Source organism: Akebia trifoliata, chromosome 5 (assembly GCF_017979445.1).
Source record: "Akebia trifoliata isolate Shusen 1 chromosome 5, ASM1797944v1, whole genome shotgun sequence".
In the NCBI taxonomy this organism is placed as follows: Eukaryota; Viridiplantae; Streptophyta; class Magnoliopsida; order Ranunculales; family Lardizabalaceae; genus Akebia; species Akebia trifoliata.
The window spans coordinates 24,467,147-24,481,451 of NC_141379.1; the positions used below are offsets into that span (position 1 = coordinate 24,467,147).

At 35.8% G+C, this 14,305-nt stretch overlaps 1 protein-coding gene across 1 annotated transcript in view; it reads right to left on the reverse strand.

Annotated features, from left to right (window-relative positions):
• LOC147401724 (etoposide-induced protein) overlaps positions 1-11,878 on the reverse strand; it is a 28,869-nt gene extending 16,991 nt beyond the window's left edge. The window contains exons 1-4 of the mRNA XM_086443089.1: positions 11,649-11,878; positions 11,493-11,558; positions 10,348-10,498; positions 372-424 (exon numbers count right to left, since the gene is read on the reverse strand). Coding sequence (XP_086299215.1) covers positions 372-424; positions 10,348-10,498; positions 11,493-11,558; positions 11,649-11,761 — 383 coding nt within the window. The 5' untranslated portion in view covers positions 11,762-11,878. The remainder of the gene's footprint in view (positions 1-371; positions 425-10,347; positions 10,499-11,492; positions 11,559-11,648) is intronic.
• Positions 11,879-14,305: the final 2,427 nt, after the last annotated feature.

Below are 14,305 nucleotides of genomic sequence, written 5' to 3' on the forward strand. Positions count from 1 at the left end.
CTTTTTAGTCTGTTCTTTTCTTCTTTTCTTCTTCTTGTTTTTTTTTTTTTTTTTGGGTGGTGGTGGGGGGGGGGGGGGGGGGGGGGGGGGGGGGATGGTTGGAATATTGCGATAACTAATACAAAATAATAACCACAAATCAAGGATTAGTTATGAGAACAACAAAAAGAGAAATGCAAGCATATGGTTCATCCAAATACCCCCCCCCCCCCCACGCCAACATTTTTCCTCAAAAAGCAAATTAGCATCTGATTTCGACTCAAAATAACCAATGCAATGCCCATTTGAAATTTGACATTAGAAAGATCATGCACAATTCCTATCTGCAAGGAATGGATGAAAAATATGGAGCTGAAGGAATTAATCAATACCAGATATTGCTCAGTACAAAGCTGAAGACATACAGTGGGTAAAACCAAAATATCTGTGAAGAAGACATCAAATCAAAGTAATCAGGGCCAATCTAATAAATTAATAGTTATTTAATAATCCTTTTCGTACTTGAGTAAACCAAAAAAACATAGGAGAATTGCAAAAATGTTGCCTTCAAATAGTGCAATGACATATCAAGTTTATTTTATTTGAAGTAAAGGAGTAGTATGTCTACTTAAAGATCAAGAACCATTTATAGAAGTCAATGACTTCTTTTGTTGACAACATCCAAATAGTCGCAAATTGTTTATTCAAGTGTTATCATTAATAAACAGGGGCAGAGAAAGCCCAGTGTGTGTAACTTATGAAGGGATTACATCATTCATCAGAGCCTTATCCCAAAGATTGCAGGTCGGCTAAACAAATCTCATACCCTCATTCCAAAGCCCCATCTTCTTTATTATCTAATATACTTCTTCCCTTATGCTTATTTAGGGGAGGTTTATATTTTACCTTATTCAATGGAGGTTTATATTTTCTGCCATGTTTATTGCTAAACATATCTCCTAAAGGAAGAAGAAAGGAGGCTGAGGAATCCTCCAAGAATAAAAACTACCAAACCAAAGAGAAAAGGAAAACAACAAAAAAGCAATGAGAGACACCCCACTCAAAATGGCACCAACTAAGTACACAAAGCATCCCATCTGAAAATAAAATCCTCGATAAAACACCCCATTGCAGTCTTTATTCCTCTTGCACAAAAGAAGAGAAGGCCTAAGATCTCCACAAACACGCCACGAGTCGTCCTAAATAATTCTAGCAAGCATGGTTCAAAATTTTGGGCCGTTTTGAAATGTTTTGACGGAACATTCCAGTTTCAGCCTAAACAGCCTGAAACATTGAATGTTTTGGTCAAGACTGTTTTGTTTTTTCACAACTTACTCATTTTCCCTTGATAAACAATATAGGCACTATCTTTGAGTGCAGAATCATAATATGCATATTCCCTAATGCTTGTTTAGTGGTGGTTTATGTCACCAAACAAGTCTCCTCAATGATATTAGCATGGAACAATTCATCAAGCTCAAAAATTACTCAATTACCCTCTATAAGCAATGCAGACATCATCTCCTAATGCAGGGTTCTATTTGACCTTCAATCTTCTATACATGGAAGCAATAGTTCAAACAAAATATGTTAAGGTATGGTAAAACTGCCATATCATCACAAAAGATATTGATCACATAAGCACACCTACAACACTCCTACACTCTTCAAACCTGTGAGATGCACAACTGGACTTCTTCCAAATCTTTACACATGATCAGACTCTTTAGGTAGCAGAAATGATAAACTGAAAAATAATGTACTTTTCTCAATATTTGACAGTAAAGCCTTTTTGGGTAAGAGAACAATTCATATCCATATGTAACATACCATTAGATTCCCACAACAAGATAACTTCCAAGATGGAACAATACTCCAAACCATGGTTCTCTAAGAGAATTGAGTCCCCCCCCCCCCCCTCGATTACCATAGTTTGAGGAAATGGGGTTTTTGTCAAGGTGCTCCTAATTATGTATACATAATATTATGTGTTATTTTGAAGAAAAAAAAAAAATCAAATGTGTCCTCAAGGTTTGTGAAAGGATTAGATAAGGATCGAAATTCAATACAATCCAAACAAATAACTTAGGAATCAACTTTAAGAAGAGCAAGATGTTCGGGGTAGGGGGAGTTGAGGGGGGGTCGAGGTGGGCTGGCCTTTTTGGTTGCCAACGAGAGGCCCCTCCGCCGACTTTCTTAGGCTTACCCATAGGAGCAGAGTACAGGAACAAGACAATTTGGGATTCAGTGATCGAACTTATGGAGAAACGGTTGAGCTCTCGGAAAGATAAGTATTTATCTAAAGGTGGTAAGGTTACCCTGATTAAGAGCACATTATCTAGTATCCCAGTTTACCATCTATCTTTATTTTCGATTTCGAGAAGTGTAGAGGAAAAATTGAACAAACTCATGAGGGACTTCCTATGGAATGATAAAAAACGGGGAAAAAAAGATTCACTAGGCGAATTGGAAGATGATCTATGAGCCTAAGAAGAATGGGGGCCTCGGTATTAAGGGTTATTGGGTTGTGAATAAGGCTTTTTTAGGTAAAGGGTTGTGGAGGTACAGAGTTGAGAATTCTAGTCTATGGAAGTGGGTCATCAAAGTTAAGTATGGAGACAATAAAAGTGGGTGGGAAAGCAAGGAAGTCAAGACTTCTTATGGATGTATCATGAACATTGGGCCCTAGTTTAGGAAATTGGTGAGGTATAAAGTGGGAAAGGACGATAGGATCAGATTTTGGGAGGATTGGTGGTCTTTGTCAACAATTCCCTCGTCTTTACAACCTCTCTTCAAAAAAATGGTCATCTATGTTACTTTCTTGAAGCTTGAGGGAAATGAGCATGTGTAGGATTTGGGTTTTAGAAGGGTGTTTAATTATTGGGAGTTTCAAGACCTAATTGACCTTACGACTAAGCTTAATCAAGGCCCAATGGGAGCACGAGTGATGACAAGAGGGAGTGGACTCTCACTAAAAGGAAGATCTTTTTTGTCAAATCTCTCGCCTCAATTATGGTTAACTGAATTAGTCCATTTGTTGACTTTCGGACTGATTTCATTTGGGGCTCAAACACCCCTTCCAAGATGCGCTTTTTTACTTGGCTAGCTGCGCTTAATAAACTTCCAATACTTGACCTTTTGATTTTAAGGGGTTTTGTATCTCCAAACTTTTGCTTTCTATGTAAATCATCCGGTGACTCAATGGATCACATTTTATTATATTGCAATCTTTCCGCCATTTGGAACCATTTTTTCGGTCTCTTTCAAGTGTGTTGGGTTCTTCCAAACTCGATTTCAGCTTTGTTACAAGGTTGGGATGCTAACCTATTTTCAGGGAAGATGCAATCCTTGTGGACGTTATTATTGAAAATAATTTAGTTAGTTGTTATTTTAGTCTTTTATTTAATTATTATTTGTAAGGGCTTTTCTGTAATTTGATCTTTTTAATTAATATAAATTCCTACCAAACTCTCAAACAGAGACTTGAAACAATTATTCTCAAATTCTTTTTAGTATCAGAGCCAAGGAATTTTCTCCTTCCTCTCTTTCTTCTCTTTACTCACTAAACCCTATCCTAGAGTCAGTCTCCTTCGATCTTCTCCCCTTCAGGGGATCTTTCGTTTTTTTATTTCCTTTCATTTTATCACATGCTGCAATAATGCGCTGTGCTTCTACCCTATGCTAGGGTTTTTCTCTACGTAATAGCAGTTGCCCTCTTTTTTTGGTGTGCGATAGCAACTGAATCACAATAGTGGCTGTTCTTGGTGCTACAGTCCCTGTTATTGGACCCTGCGACAACCTAGAGCCTTTGATTAACCCTACGACAGCAATTACTAGTTTGTTTTGGATCTGCGACAGCCCTAGAGTATCTGAGTTACCTTGCGACAGCAGTTGTTGTTTCGTTGTGGTCCTGCGACAACCCTAAAGCATTTAATTTATCCTGCGACAACAGTTTTTGTGTTGTTTTGGACCTGCGACAGGTCTGTTGGACCTTGTGATTGCAATTGCTGTGTCGTTTTGGACCTGCGACAAGTTTATTGGGCATTGCGATTGTAGTTGTTTTATTTTGGACCTACGACAACCTTAGAGCATCTGTTTTACACTGCGAAAGCAGTTGCTGCTTCTTTTTTAACCTTGTGGAGGAGTGTGACACTAGTAGGTCCCTACAACATCACTACAATCAGTCAACAGCAGTGGCAATCTCATTTTGGATCTACGACAGGTCTGTTGGACCTTGCGATTGCAGTAGCAAACTTAGGACCCTTTTTTGAGTCTTGCGACTATAGCAATAGATCTCCCTTTAAACCAAATCAATGTCTTCGGAACAAGGAATTACAACTTCCACTACGGTCCTTGGGTCTAACTCCCCAGCTCAATGTATTACCACTACTCTTCTCAATGGTCAGAACTTTCACCCTTGGTCACGATCTGTGCGTCTCTTTCTAAAGAGTAGAGGAAAATCTGGATGGCTCTCTGGGACTGTTACTAAACCCCCTCTAACTGATACTAAATTTGAATCATGGGAGATCGACAACTGCACTGTCCTTGGGTGGTTGTTTAACTCTATGGAGCAGCGTATTTATATCATATTCATGTGGCCATGAGACAGTTCCATCTTTATAGTCAGCGCTTACTCGGACATACGCCCATTCCAGGAATAACTCTAGGATTTATGAACTTTATCGAAATATTGCCCAGGCTTCCCAAGGAACTCAGAGTGTAGCCGATTACTTTGGATACCTTCAGTCACAGTGAGAAGAACTTTCTCACTATAAGTCTATGGTTGAATTGTCTTCAGAGTCGGCCGATTATGTTGTTAAGCAGATTGCTCAACATCAAACCTATCCATTTTTTATGGGTTTACATCCAGAATTTGAGGCACTTCAAACACAGATTCTCAACACCACTCCTTTACCTTCTTTATTTGAGATATTTGCGACCATTGACAGTGATGATCATCGTCGCCGTATTCTTCCTCCTCAAACTCAGGTCCTTAACATTCTTTCTGCTCCAGCTACAAATCAGATGGTCTTAGCTGTCAACTCAAGTTTCTCTGACTCTCGTACCCCTAGATTAAGGAATCGTAGTTGTGGTAGTCGTAGCTGTAGTAAAGGGAGTGGCCTTACTTGTAGTCATTATGGGAAGGCTGATCATGAGAAGGCTCGCTGCTTTCAGCTTTATCCTCATCTGATACCACGATCTTCCCCCACTTCATCTTTGGGACAGACTGCTCATTGTGCTGCTACAATAGAAACCTCATCTATTTCTCTCACTGATCCTCCTTCACTTGGCACGATTGATTTGCACCAGCTACAAACTCAGATTACCAATATTGTTCGGAATCAAATTCAAGCTCACACTAAAACCTCTTCGACTGCGACCTCAGGTATTACGCCTCCAAGTATATCCTCTGCAGTAAAAACCACTCAGTCTAGCTCTACTCCTCTAACATGAGTTATTGATTTTGGTGCCTCTGATCACATGACCGGTGAATCTAGCCACTTTACTTCTTCTGTTTTTTCCACCATCTATAAGGAGGTTAGCCTTGCTAACGGATCTCTTACACCTATCCACAGTAAGGGTAGCATTCATTTATCCTCTAGAATTTCATTAAATTATGTGCTTCATGTCCCTTACCTATCTTTTAATCTTTTATCCGTTAGTAGTATTACTAAATCTCATAATTGCTTAGTTACCTTTTTCCCTACTAATTGTATTTTTCAAGACCTGACTTCGAAGAGGATTTTTGACATGGGGTATGAGAAGGATGGGTTGTATGTGTTTGAATCTCAGCCTACTGTTGTTCCAACTTCTGTGCTTCCATCACCTGGTAGCCACATTTTTTCATCACAGACTCTAGATTTATCGCATGCTCGCTTAGGACATGTCAATTTTCAACACTTATGTTCTTTATTTCCTTCTTTAAAATTTGGTTGTAGCAGACATAAATTTCAATGATTTATGTGTGAACTTTCTAAACACACACGTACTTCTTATATTCCTCGTATGCATCGATTTAATGCAATGTTTGATTTAGTTGATTCTGATGTGTGGGGCCTTCTCCTGTTACTGTCTTTAACGGTCATCGATATTATGTTACATTTATAGATGACTACTCTCGTTGCCCTTGGGTTTATCTAATGCTTTCTCGTTCTGAGGTGCTCCCAATTTTGTAAAATTTCCTTAAAATGATTCAAACTCAGTACAATATCACTGTTAAATCCCTTAGGTCTGATAATGGGAGAGTATATATATCTGATGGTATTCACTCACATCTTAATGAGAATGGTATGCTGCACCAGTTGACTTGTCCTTATAGTCCTTAACAGAATGGGGTGGCGGAACACAAAAACCGCTACCTCGTGAACATTGTCCGTTGTCTTCTTCGCGGAATACATGTTCCAAAGGCATTTTTGGAATATGGCAATCCTTACTAGAGCTTTTCTTCTTAACCGTATTCTTAGTCGCACCTTAGAGGGACAGGTGCCTCTTCATGTCCTTTAACCTGATAGCATTTTATTCCCTATTATACCTTGAGTCTTTTAGTGCATGTGCTTTGTTCAGGACAAGACACCCAATCGTACGAAATTAGATGACAAAGTCATTCGATGCATTTTCTTAAGTTACTCCTCTTATCCAAAGGGTATCGGTGTTATGATCCAGTTTCTCATCGTGTCATCCACACTCTTGATGTTACTTTCTTTGAAAATGTTCCATACTTTCATGCTACATCTACTTTGCAGGACTCATCTCCTATCGTGCTACCTTCTCTAGTTTTTCCTCCATCTTTGCCGTCGTTTTAGGTCTACACTCGTCGCACTCACACCTCTACACTCTTGCCAACCTCTTCCTTGGATTCAGGTATACCCTCTTCTACCTTCACACATATACTTGTTCTTATCCCTTCTATTTCTGACTCTCACTTACCTATTGCCCTCCGCAAAGATAAGTGAGGGTGTGTTACTGATCATCCTATTGCCTAGTTTGTTTCTTATCAGGGTCTTTTTTTTCTTTTATCAGGCTTACCTTACCGTCACTGATTCTATTCGAGTTCCTAAGTCTGTATCAAAGGCTTTGAGTAACCCTCAATGGACAAAAGTTATGACTACTGAAATGGATGTTTTGCAAATCAATAATACTTAGGAACTTCTTTTTCTTCCGTCTGGAGAGCGGACCATTGGTTGTAAATGAATCTTCACTGTGAAATATCTCGCAAATGGTACTGTTGATTGTTATAAGGCACAACTAATTGCTAAGGAATTTACACAACCCTGGGAAAAGATTTTGGTGCCATGTTCGCTCCTGTCGCCAAACTCTCCACTGTTCGCCTTCTTATCTCCCTAGTTGCGTGTAACTCATGGCTACTTCACCAACTTAATGTGAAGAATGTCTTTCTGAATAGTGATTTGACTGAAGTTATTTATATGGACCCTCCTCTAGCGTTTCGTCTTTAGGGAAAACATTTTGGGAAGGTATGCCGTCTTCTTAAATCTTTGTATAGTTTGAAACAGTCCCCGCAAGTCTAATTTCAGTGATTTTCTGAGGTTATTCTTTATATAGAATTTTCTGGATGTCACTCAAATCATATTTGTTTTGTTTGTCGAGGAGTGGATGGTCATTGTACCATTGTTTTGGTCTATGTAGATGACATCATTGTGACTGGACATGATACACAATGGATTGACAAGGTTAAGACGTTATTGGGTCGTGTTTTTGAGGTTAAGAACTTAGGTACACTCAAGTACTTTTTGGGGATAAAAGTGGCCTGCTTTCGTCGTGGTATATCACTATCTTAGCGTAAATACACATTAGATCTTCTTCAAGACACTAGGATGTTTGGATGTCGTCATGCTTCCTCTCCTATAAATCAGAATTATCGTCTTCAAGCTAATTCTAACGATCTTTTATCAGACCCCTCTTCTTATCAGAGACTTGTAAGCTGTCTGATTTATCTAAGTAACACTAGACTGGCCTTGTCATTTGCGATCAGTATGGTTAGCTAGTTCATGCATACTCCGCGTACATCTCATCTAGATGCAGTTTGTCGCAATCTTCGCTACTTGAAGTCACGTCCTGGACTTGAGCTTTTCTACTCCTCCACTACTCAGCCACATTTATCTTATTTTACAGATGTTAATTATGTTGGCTCTCTTACAAATAAGAGATCTACCTCTGATTTTTGTACATTTCATGGTACTAATCTTATCTCGTGGAAAAGTAAGAAACAGAATGTGGTATCTTGTTCTTCTACTGAAGCTAAGTATCGTGTTATCGCCTTTGGTACATGTGAACTAATTGGGCTTCAATCTTTACTAATAGAGTTGGATTTTTCTATTTCTGGTTCTTTTACTCTGTTAACAAATCTGTTATTATGCTTGCTTCTAACTCTATTCTTCATGAAAAAAATAAGCATATTGAAGTTAATATTCACTTTCTCAGGGAGAAAGTTCGACCTGGTGACCTTCAAACAATCTTCGTTCTTTCTTCAGATCAGCTTGCCGATTTGCTTACAAAGTCTGTTGGTCTGTCTATCATCAATTCTCACCTTATCAAGTTGGGTTTAGTTGATATATTCTCCCCAGCTTGAGGGGAGTATTGAAAATAATTTAGTTAGTTGCTATTTTAATCTTTTATTTAATTATTATTTGTAAGGACTTTTCTGTAATTTGATCTTCTTAATTAATATAAATTCCTGCCAAGCTCTCAAACAGAGACTTGACACAATTATTCTCAAATTCTTCTGTCATTACCTTTTGCAATGACTTGGGGGCTATGGTTGGAAAGGAATAAGAGAGTCTTTAAAGGTAAAGAAGCGCATTTTCAAGAGCTTGTGATCAACATTCTTGGGTTGCTATTTTTTTGGAGCAAATTAAGCCTCAACTTTAAAGGGGTTTTCTTTGATGACTTCATTTTTAGATGGGACTCGATGTATAGTAGCTAGTTCGGGTTGGTCACCTCGACCGCCCTTGCCTTTGTATCTTCGTTGTTTTCTCAATAAATTTTATACTTATCAAAAAATATTACATAAATTACATTATATATTTTCTTTAAATGTATAACGCATCTCTCTAATTCAAATATATTGTTTATCAACCTGGATTTGATCTGATTTGAAACTAATTTGATTATTTGGGATAGAATTTCGATCCAAATATTGAGGTCCATTAAGGAGTTTTTTCGATTGGTAAGCTGGACTTGAACCCACAACCTCAAAGATGCTTTGCAATGTGTCAACCCAATTGAGCTATGGGTCTAAGTCCAAATCCAATATAGGATTTGATCCTATAAGAGCAACTCCAATGGGACTCTCCATAATCACTAGGCATTTCATTATAAAGAGCCATTTTAGATATTCAAGGGGTATGCACTCCAATCGTGCTATCCAAAATGGCTCACCATAGGATTGAAGAAGATTTACAAGTAAGAAGGTCTCTCCAATGGTCCTCAACCTAGCCTACACCTACAGCCAACATCATCTTCATTTGCCGCCCAAAGGTAGAGAGAGAATCTCATTCTCTTCTTTTGCCTAGCGAAAAATCTTATCTCCAAAATATTTCAAAATAGAAAATGAAATGCAAAGTGCGTTGGAGTCCCTTCAGAGCCCTCTGGCTTTCCAAAACGGCAATTGACAAGGGGTGCAGAGCCCGAGCATGAGTTTGTTGGAGTTGCTCCAAGAGTCCAAAACAATAACTACCAAACCAATTCTTGATCTAATCTGACTCTCATTGGATTGGTTCTAGATAAACCCCAATCGGTTTTTATCTGAACCATTAACAACCCTATTAGCCATTTAAGCTATGGGTAAAGATAGGTTGGGTTTAGGTAAGGTCCCAACTCCCCATAGGTTCTATGATTAGAGGTTTAGAAGATGGACCCAGATTGTTGCTTAATTAAGTGTCATCAATTAAACCTCTACTCTAGAATCACTGATTGCCAATCTAGCAGTTCGTTTTACCAAAGTGGCCCTTTTACCTGTCTAAAACTCAATGAAGATGCATCATTTTCCAATCGCAATATTGTCCATCTATGGATACTAGTTACATGGTAATTATCAATGTCTTTCTTAGTTCTTGGTCCCCAAGACAAAGAATGAAAATTTTAAGGTTTTTTCATTTTTGACTTTTTTATATAAAAAAAATGTATGTCTTCTTGAAACCACTAATCAAAGGAAAAAATAGATAAATAAAGTAGGATATAACCAACAGTAAATATGCACAAATATCCAACCACACACACATATGCCTATAACTAGATAGTCATCACTCACCAATCTCAGCCATAAAATCTACTATATGCAACAATACCAAATAAGAGAGAAGAATCATCAAACTATACATTGGAAAATCAAATGCATGCACACATACATACATAGAAAAGTTGGATAAGTCCATGACGTAAGAAGGAATAAAATTTCTCAATCCCTCCAAAGGAGCATGGATCTTGTGAACCTAATAGGTGGCATTGATCAGGCAATATCCACTGTAGGATTGGGATGACGACTGAATTTAGAGTAAAAATACTGCAAAGGAAGAAAGATTAAGAAATTTAAAATAATTGGAATCTAAATACAATTTAATTAAAAATAAAAATCAAAGTGACAATAAAAGTCGAACAAATCACTGAATAATGTCCCCAACAATTGAAATGAAACAAAATAAGTTGCAACCAGGTTCAAAGTATCATACCATATCTTATCGGAATGTATGCCGGTCATATTGGATGTTTGGGAAATATTTTGGTTTGTTTTATAATGTTTTGATGAAGATTGTATCAGATTTTTCCCAACCAAAACATTGCTTAGAAACGAGATTTTAAAACATGAACCCCTGAAACATTGCATGTTTTGGGAATGATTCAGTTTGTCTCGGAATGTTCGGTCAAGATAGTATCGGACTTTCTCCTATCCAAAATACTTCAATACGAGATTTTAAACCAAGGTGGCAGATCTTTTAGGTAAGGGAGTAGCTCTGTCCAGGACGGACCAAACCCAGGATATAAGATTAGTGTGGAGGGGTAAATGGGTAATAGATGATTAGGTGTAAGCACACCCTAGAATCAGAGTTATCCTCAAAAGGGTAGCAATTTTAGGAAATATTTGTTTAAGAAACCATTCTCACCAAAGAAAGGAAGACGTTTTGGGGAAAAAATAACAAAATTTCCATGAAATTTCAAACAGAACAACGTCCAAAACACAATCAAATTTGGTATAAATTTTATATAATTCTATCAAACATAGAATTAATCCAATAAACCCACATTAAACAAAAATAAAAGGCAGCAATTTTAGGAGGAAACATATATTTGTCTAAGAAACCATTCTCACCAAAGAAAGGAAGGAGTTTGGGGAAAGATTAATAAAATTTCCATGAAATTTCAAATACAATTGGTATAAAATGTATATGATTCTATTAAACATAGAATTAATCCGATAAACCCACATTAAGCAGACAAAAAAGTAACAAATTGCAAATATTTGAAATTTTCGAAAAGGGGAGGGGGAATTGAACTATTACCTTCCTAAGAAAATCAAGCCATTCAGGAGGAAACATTGGCCAGTTCGGATCGAAAGTTTCTTAGATCTGATAAATAGAACAAAATCCATTAGAAAAAGGTTAGAACCGATTAATTCAAAAAAAACAAAAAAAAAATCTGAAGAAGAAGATGAGAACCTGAGACAGAAGAAGACGACTCTGTGGAGACAACAAGCTTCTCTGAAACCATTGAACCAGAGGAACACTGCTTGCTTAGCCTTAGCTCTAACATCATCCATCGATGGCACCATCGCCACTGAAGAAGACCACGCAGAGAGAGAGAGAGGGTCGAAGTTAACAATGAAGCACAGTTTCCGTACATGAGACAGAGTGATCAATAAAAACACGAATTTGCACTTCTCAAAGGGAAAACTTAAGTTTATTTAAGAGAGATATTAATATGATCGCTACGCTAACTTTTACTAATGCCACACCAATTCCTATATGGTAGTAGAGAGTTGGTGCGGCGTTAGTAAAATTTGACGTGGCAATAGCTACTCTCTTATAAGAGAAAGATAGTCAATATTTCATTTTTCAAGGATATAATAGTAATTGTAATATGAGAATGTTCCCTGCTTAAACTTAACCACCAAATCCTTAATTCTGGAACCCAACAAATCAATTTGAGTGACATGTGAAGTAGTTTCCCTTTTGTGAATGAAAAACAGCATAATAAAACAAAAGAACCTAATGCCTAGGTTTCCTATATCTTTCTTTCTATGTGTCATTATTTCATTGGTTTGTTGAACTTAGGGTGCTTGATTTGGGTTGTAGATCCTGATTCTAGATTTTGATTATAGATTGCTAAACTTAGATTATAGAAATTGATTTTTAAAATTCAATACCTCCTTTGACTAACATTATCTCTTAAGGTTTTTTATGAAAAAAAATTACCTCATTACATATCTTTAGATTGTGAATGAGAAAAAAAAAATATTCATCTGAGAGGGATGGAAGAAGATGAGTTTTTGAGATAAAAATCAAGAGTATTTGAAAAAATATTGGTAAGAAAAGCATTCAAGTAATTTTTCTAGTAGTTTTTGATAATATATGGTTATGAGGCATGTCTACCATTTCTTAAAGAATTTGATGACTTTGTGTTTGTATATCAATAATTACTATTATTTGAATTTGTTTTTCAAGTACACATGAAATTAATATCTACACGAGTGAAAGAAGAAATATGTGCATTTAAAATTTTATCTAAAAAATGTATTATTATTGTTGTTGTTGTTGTTGTTGTTGTAGTAAGTGTATTTCAAGGTTTTTGTTTTTATTTATTTATTTTGAACTTGCAAATGATTTGCATGTTCCGGTAAGATCTTGGGTGCAAAATCCTCACAAAAGGATTGTATGTGAGAATTAAGGGAAATAACTTGAGAATTGATATTGTTGATTTCTGATTATGACAAAATCAACTAAATAATCTTAACCGAATGATGCATTGGATTTTAGAATTCAATTATTAGAGGGAATAGAATTCTAGAATCCAAACCAAAAGCTTTCCTATCCAATACAAAGTAGGAAATAGAGGAATTTATCAAAACGATAGACTTTTTGAACTTATTTATTAAATTATAATCTACTATTTTAGAAAATAATTTATTTTACCAAAAAGATAAAAACATTTAATATATTTTTTTAACGAAAATACCCTTTTATGTTTTACCATTTTAACATTTATAAAATTGGTTTTACCAACCCTTTCCTTTCTTAATTTTTTACCAAAACTAAAATCCATCATCTTCTCTCTTGGTCTATCGAATTTTCAACTCCAACAAAAGTGAATGGCAATGATAAGTTGATCGACCAATCTTGCTCCCATCATATCCTCTCTTCATCCTCATCCCATCATCGCCTCTCTTGCTCTAACAGATTTTTAGCGCCACCAAAGGTGAATGACAACAATCTTGGTCAATTCACTCTCTTGATCAATTTATTCTTTAGTTTGATTTACATATTTCACGCTACATTTTTATTCCTCAACGAAATTCATTTTTTATTTTAGGATTTTTATTTTTATTATATATTTCAAGCTACATTTTTATTGATCAAAATTTAGGTTTTATTTTTTTAACAAATTTGTATTACTTTTTATTGATTAATAACTTTATTAAATTTCTTCTTGTTGTTTTATGGGTTTTTTTTTCATATTTTAACCAAGAAGATGATCATCTCCTCTCTTATGTTTGAAGCTACATTTTTATTTATCAAGATTGCTCAACTAATTTTTTATTGTTTTAGGATTTTTTTTAAACAAATTTTATCTACTTTTTATTTATTAATATCTCAATTAAATTCTTTCTTGTTGTTTTATGATTTTTTAATTTTTTTCGTATTTTTAAAAAGAAGATTCTCATATCCTCCCTTATGTTTTTATGAATTTTAACCAAAATAATCAACTTAGGTAATTCAAATAGCTTTCTAAATAAATATGAAAATCTTTTGGAGATTATACAAAATTTCATTATACGTTTTTTTTTTTAAACCCATTATTAATCACTCTAGAAACCATATCTTCGTCTTGTTGTTTGAATGTCGAAAGAAATGAAATTGTGAAATGGATGCCAAATTTGAGGAATTGTCAAATAATTTGTCGATTCACTCATTTTATTGACAAAACCCTTATTTGGACAATTTAAAAAAAAATATATGAGAATTTTGTGACTATGATAAAAATGGATCAAAAACATCAATTTAACGTGAAGTTATCCTATTAAATTTTGGTTCTAATCATATCGATTAACATTCGTAGAAACATATAAATACCCTCAAAACATATCATAAATTTCTAT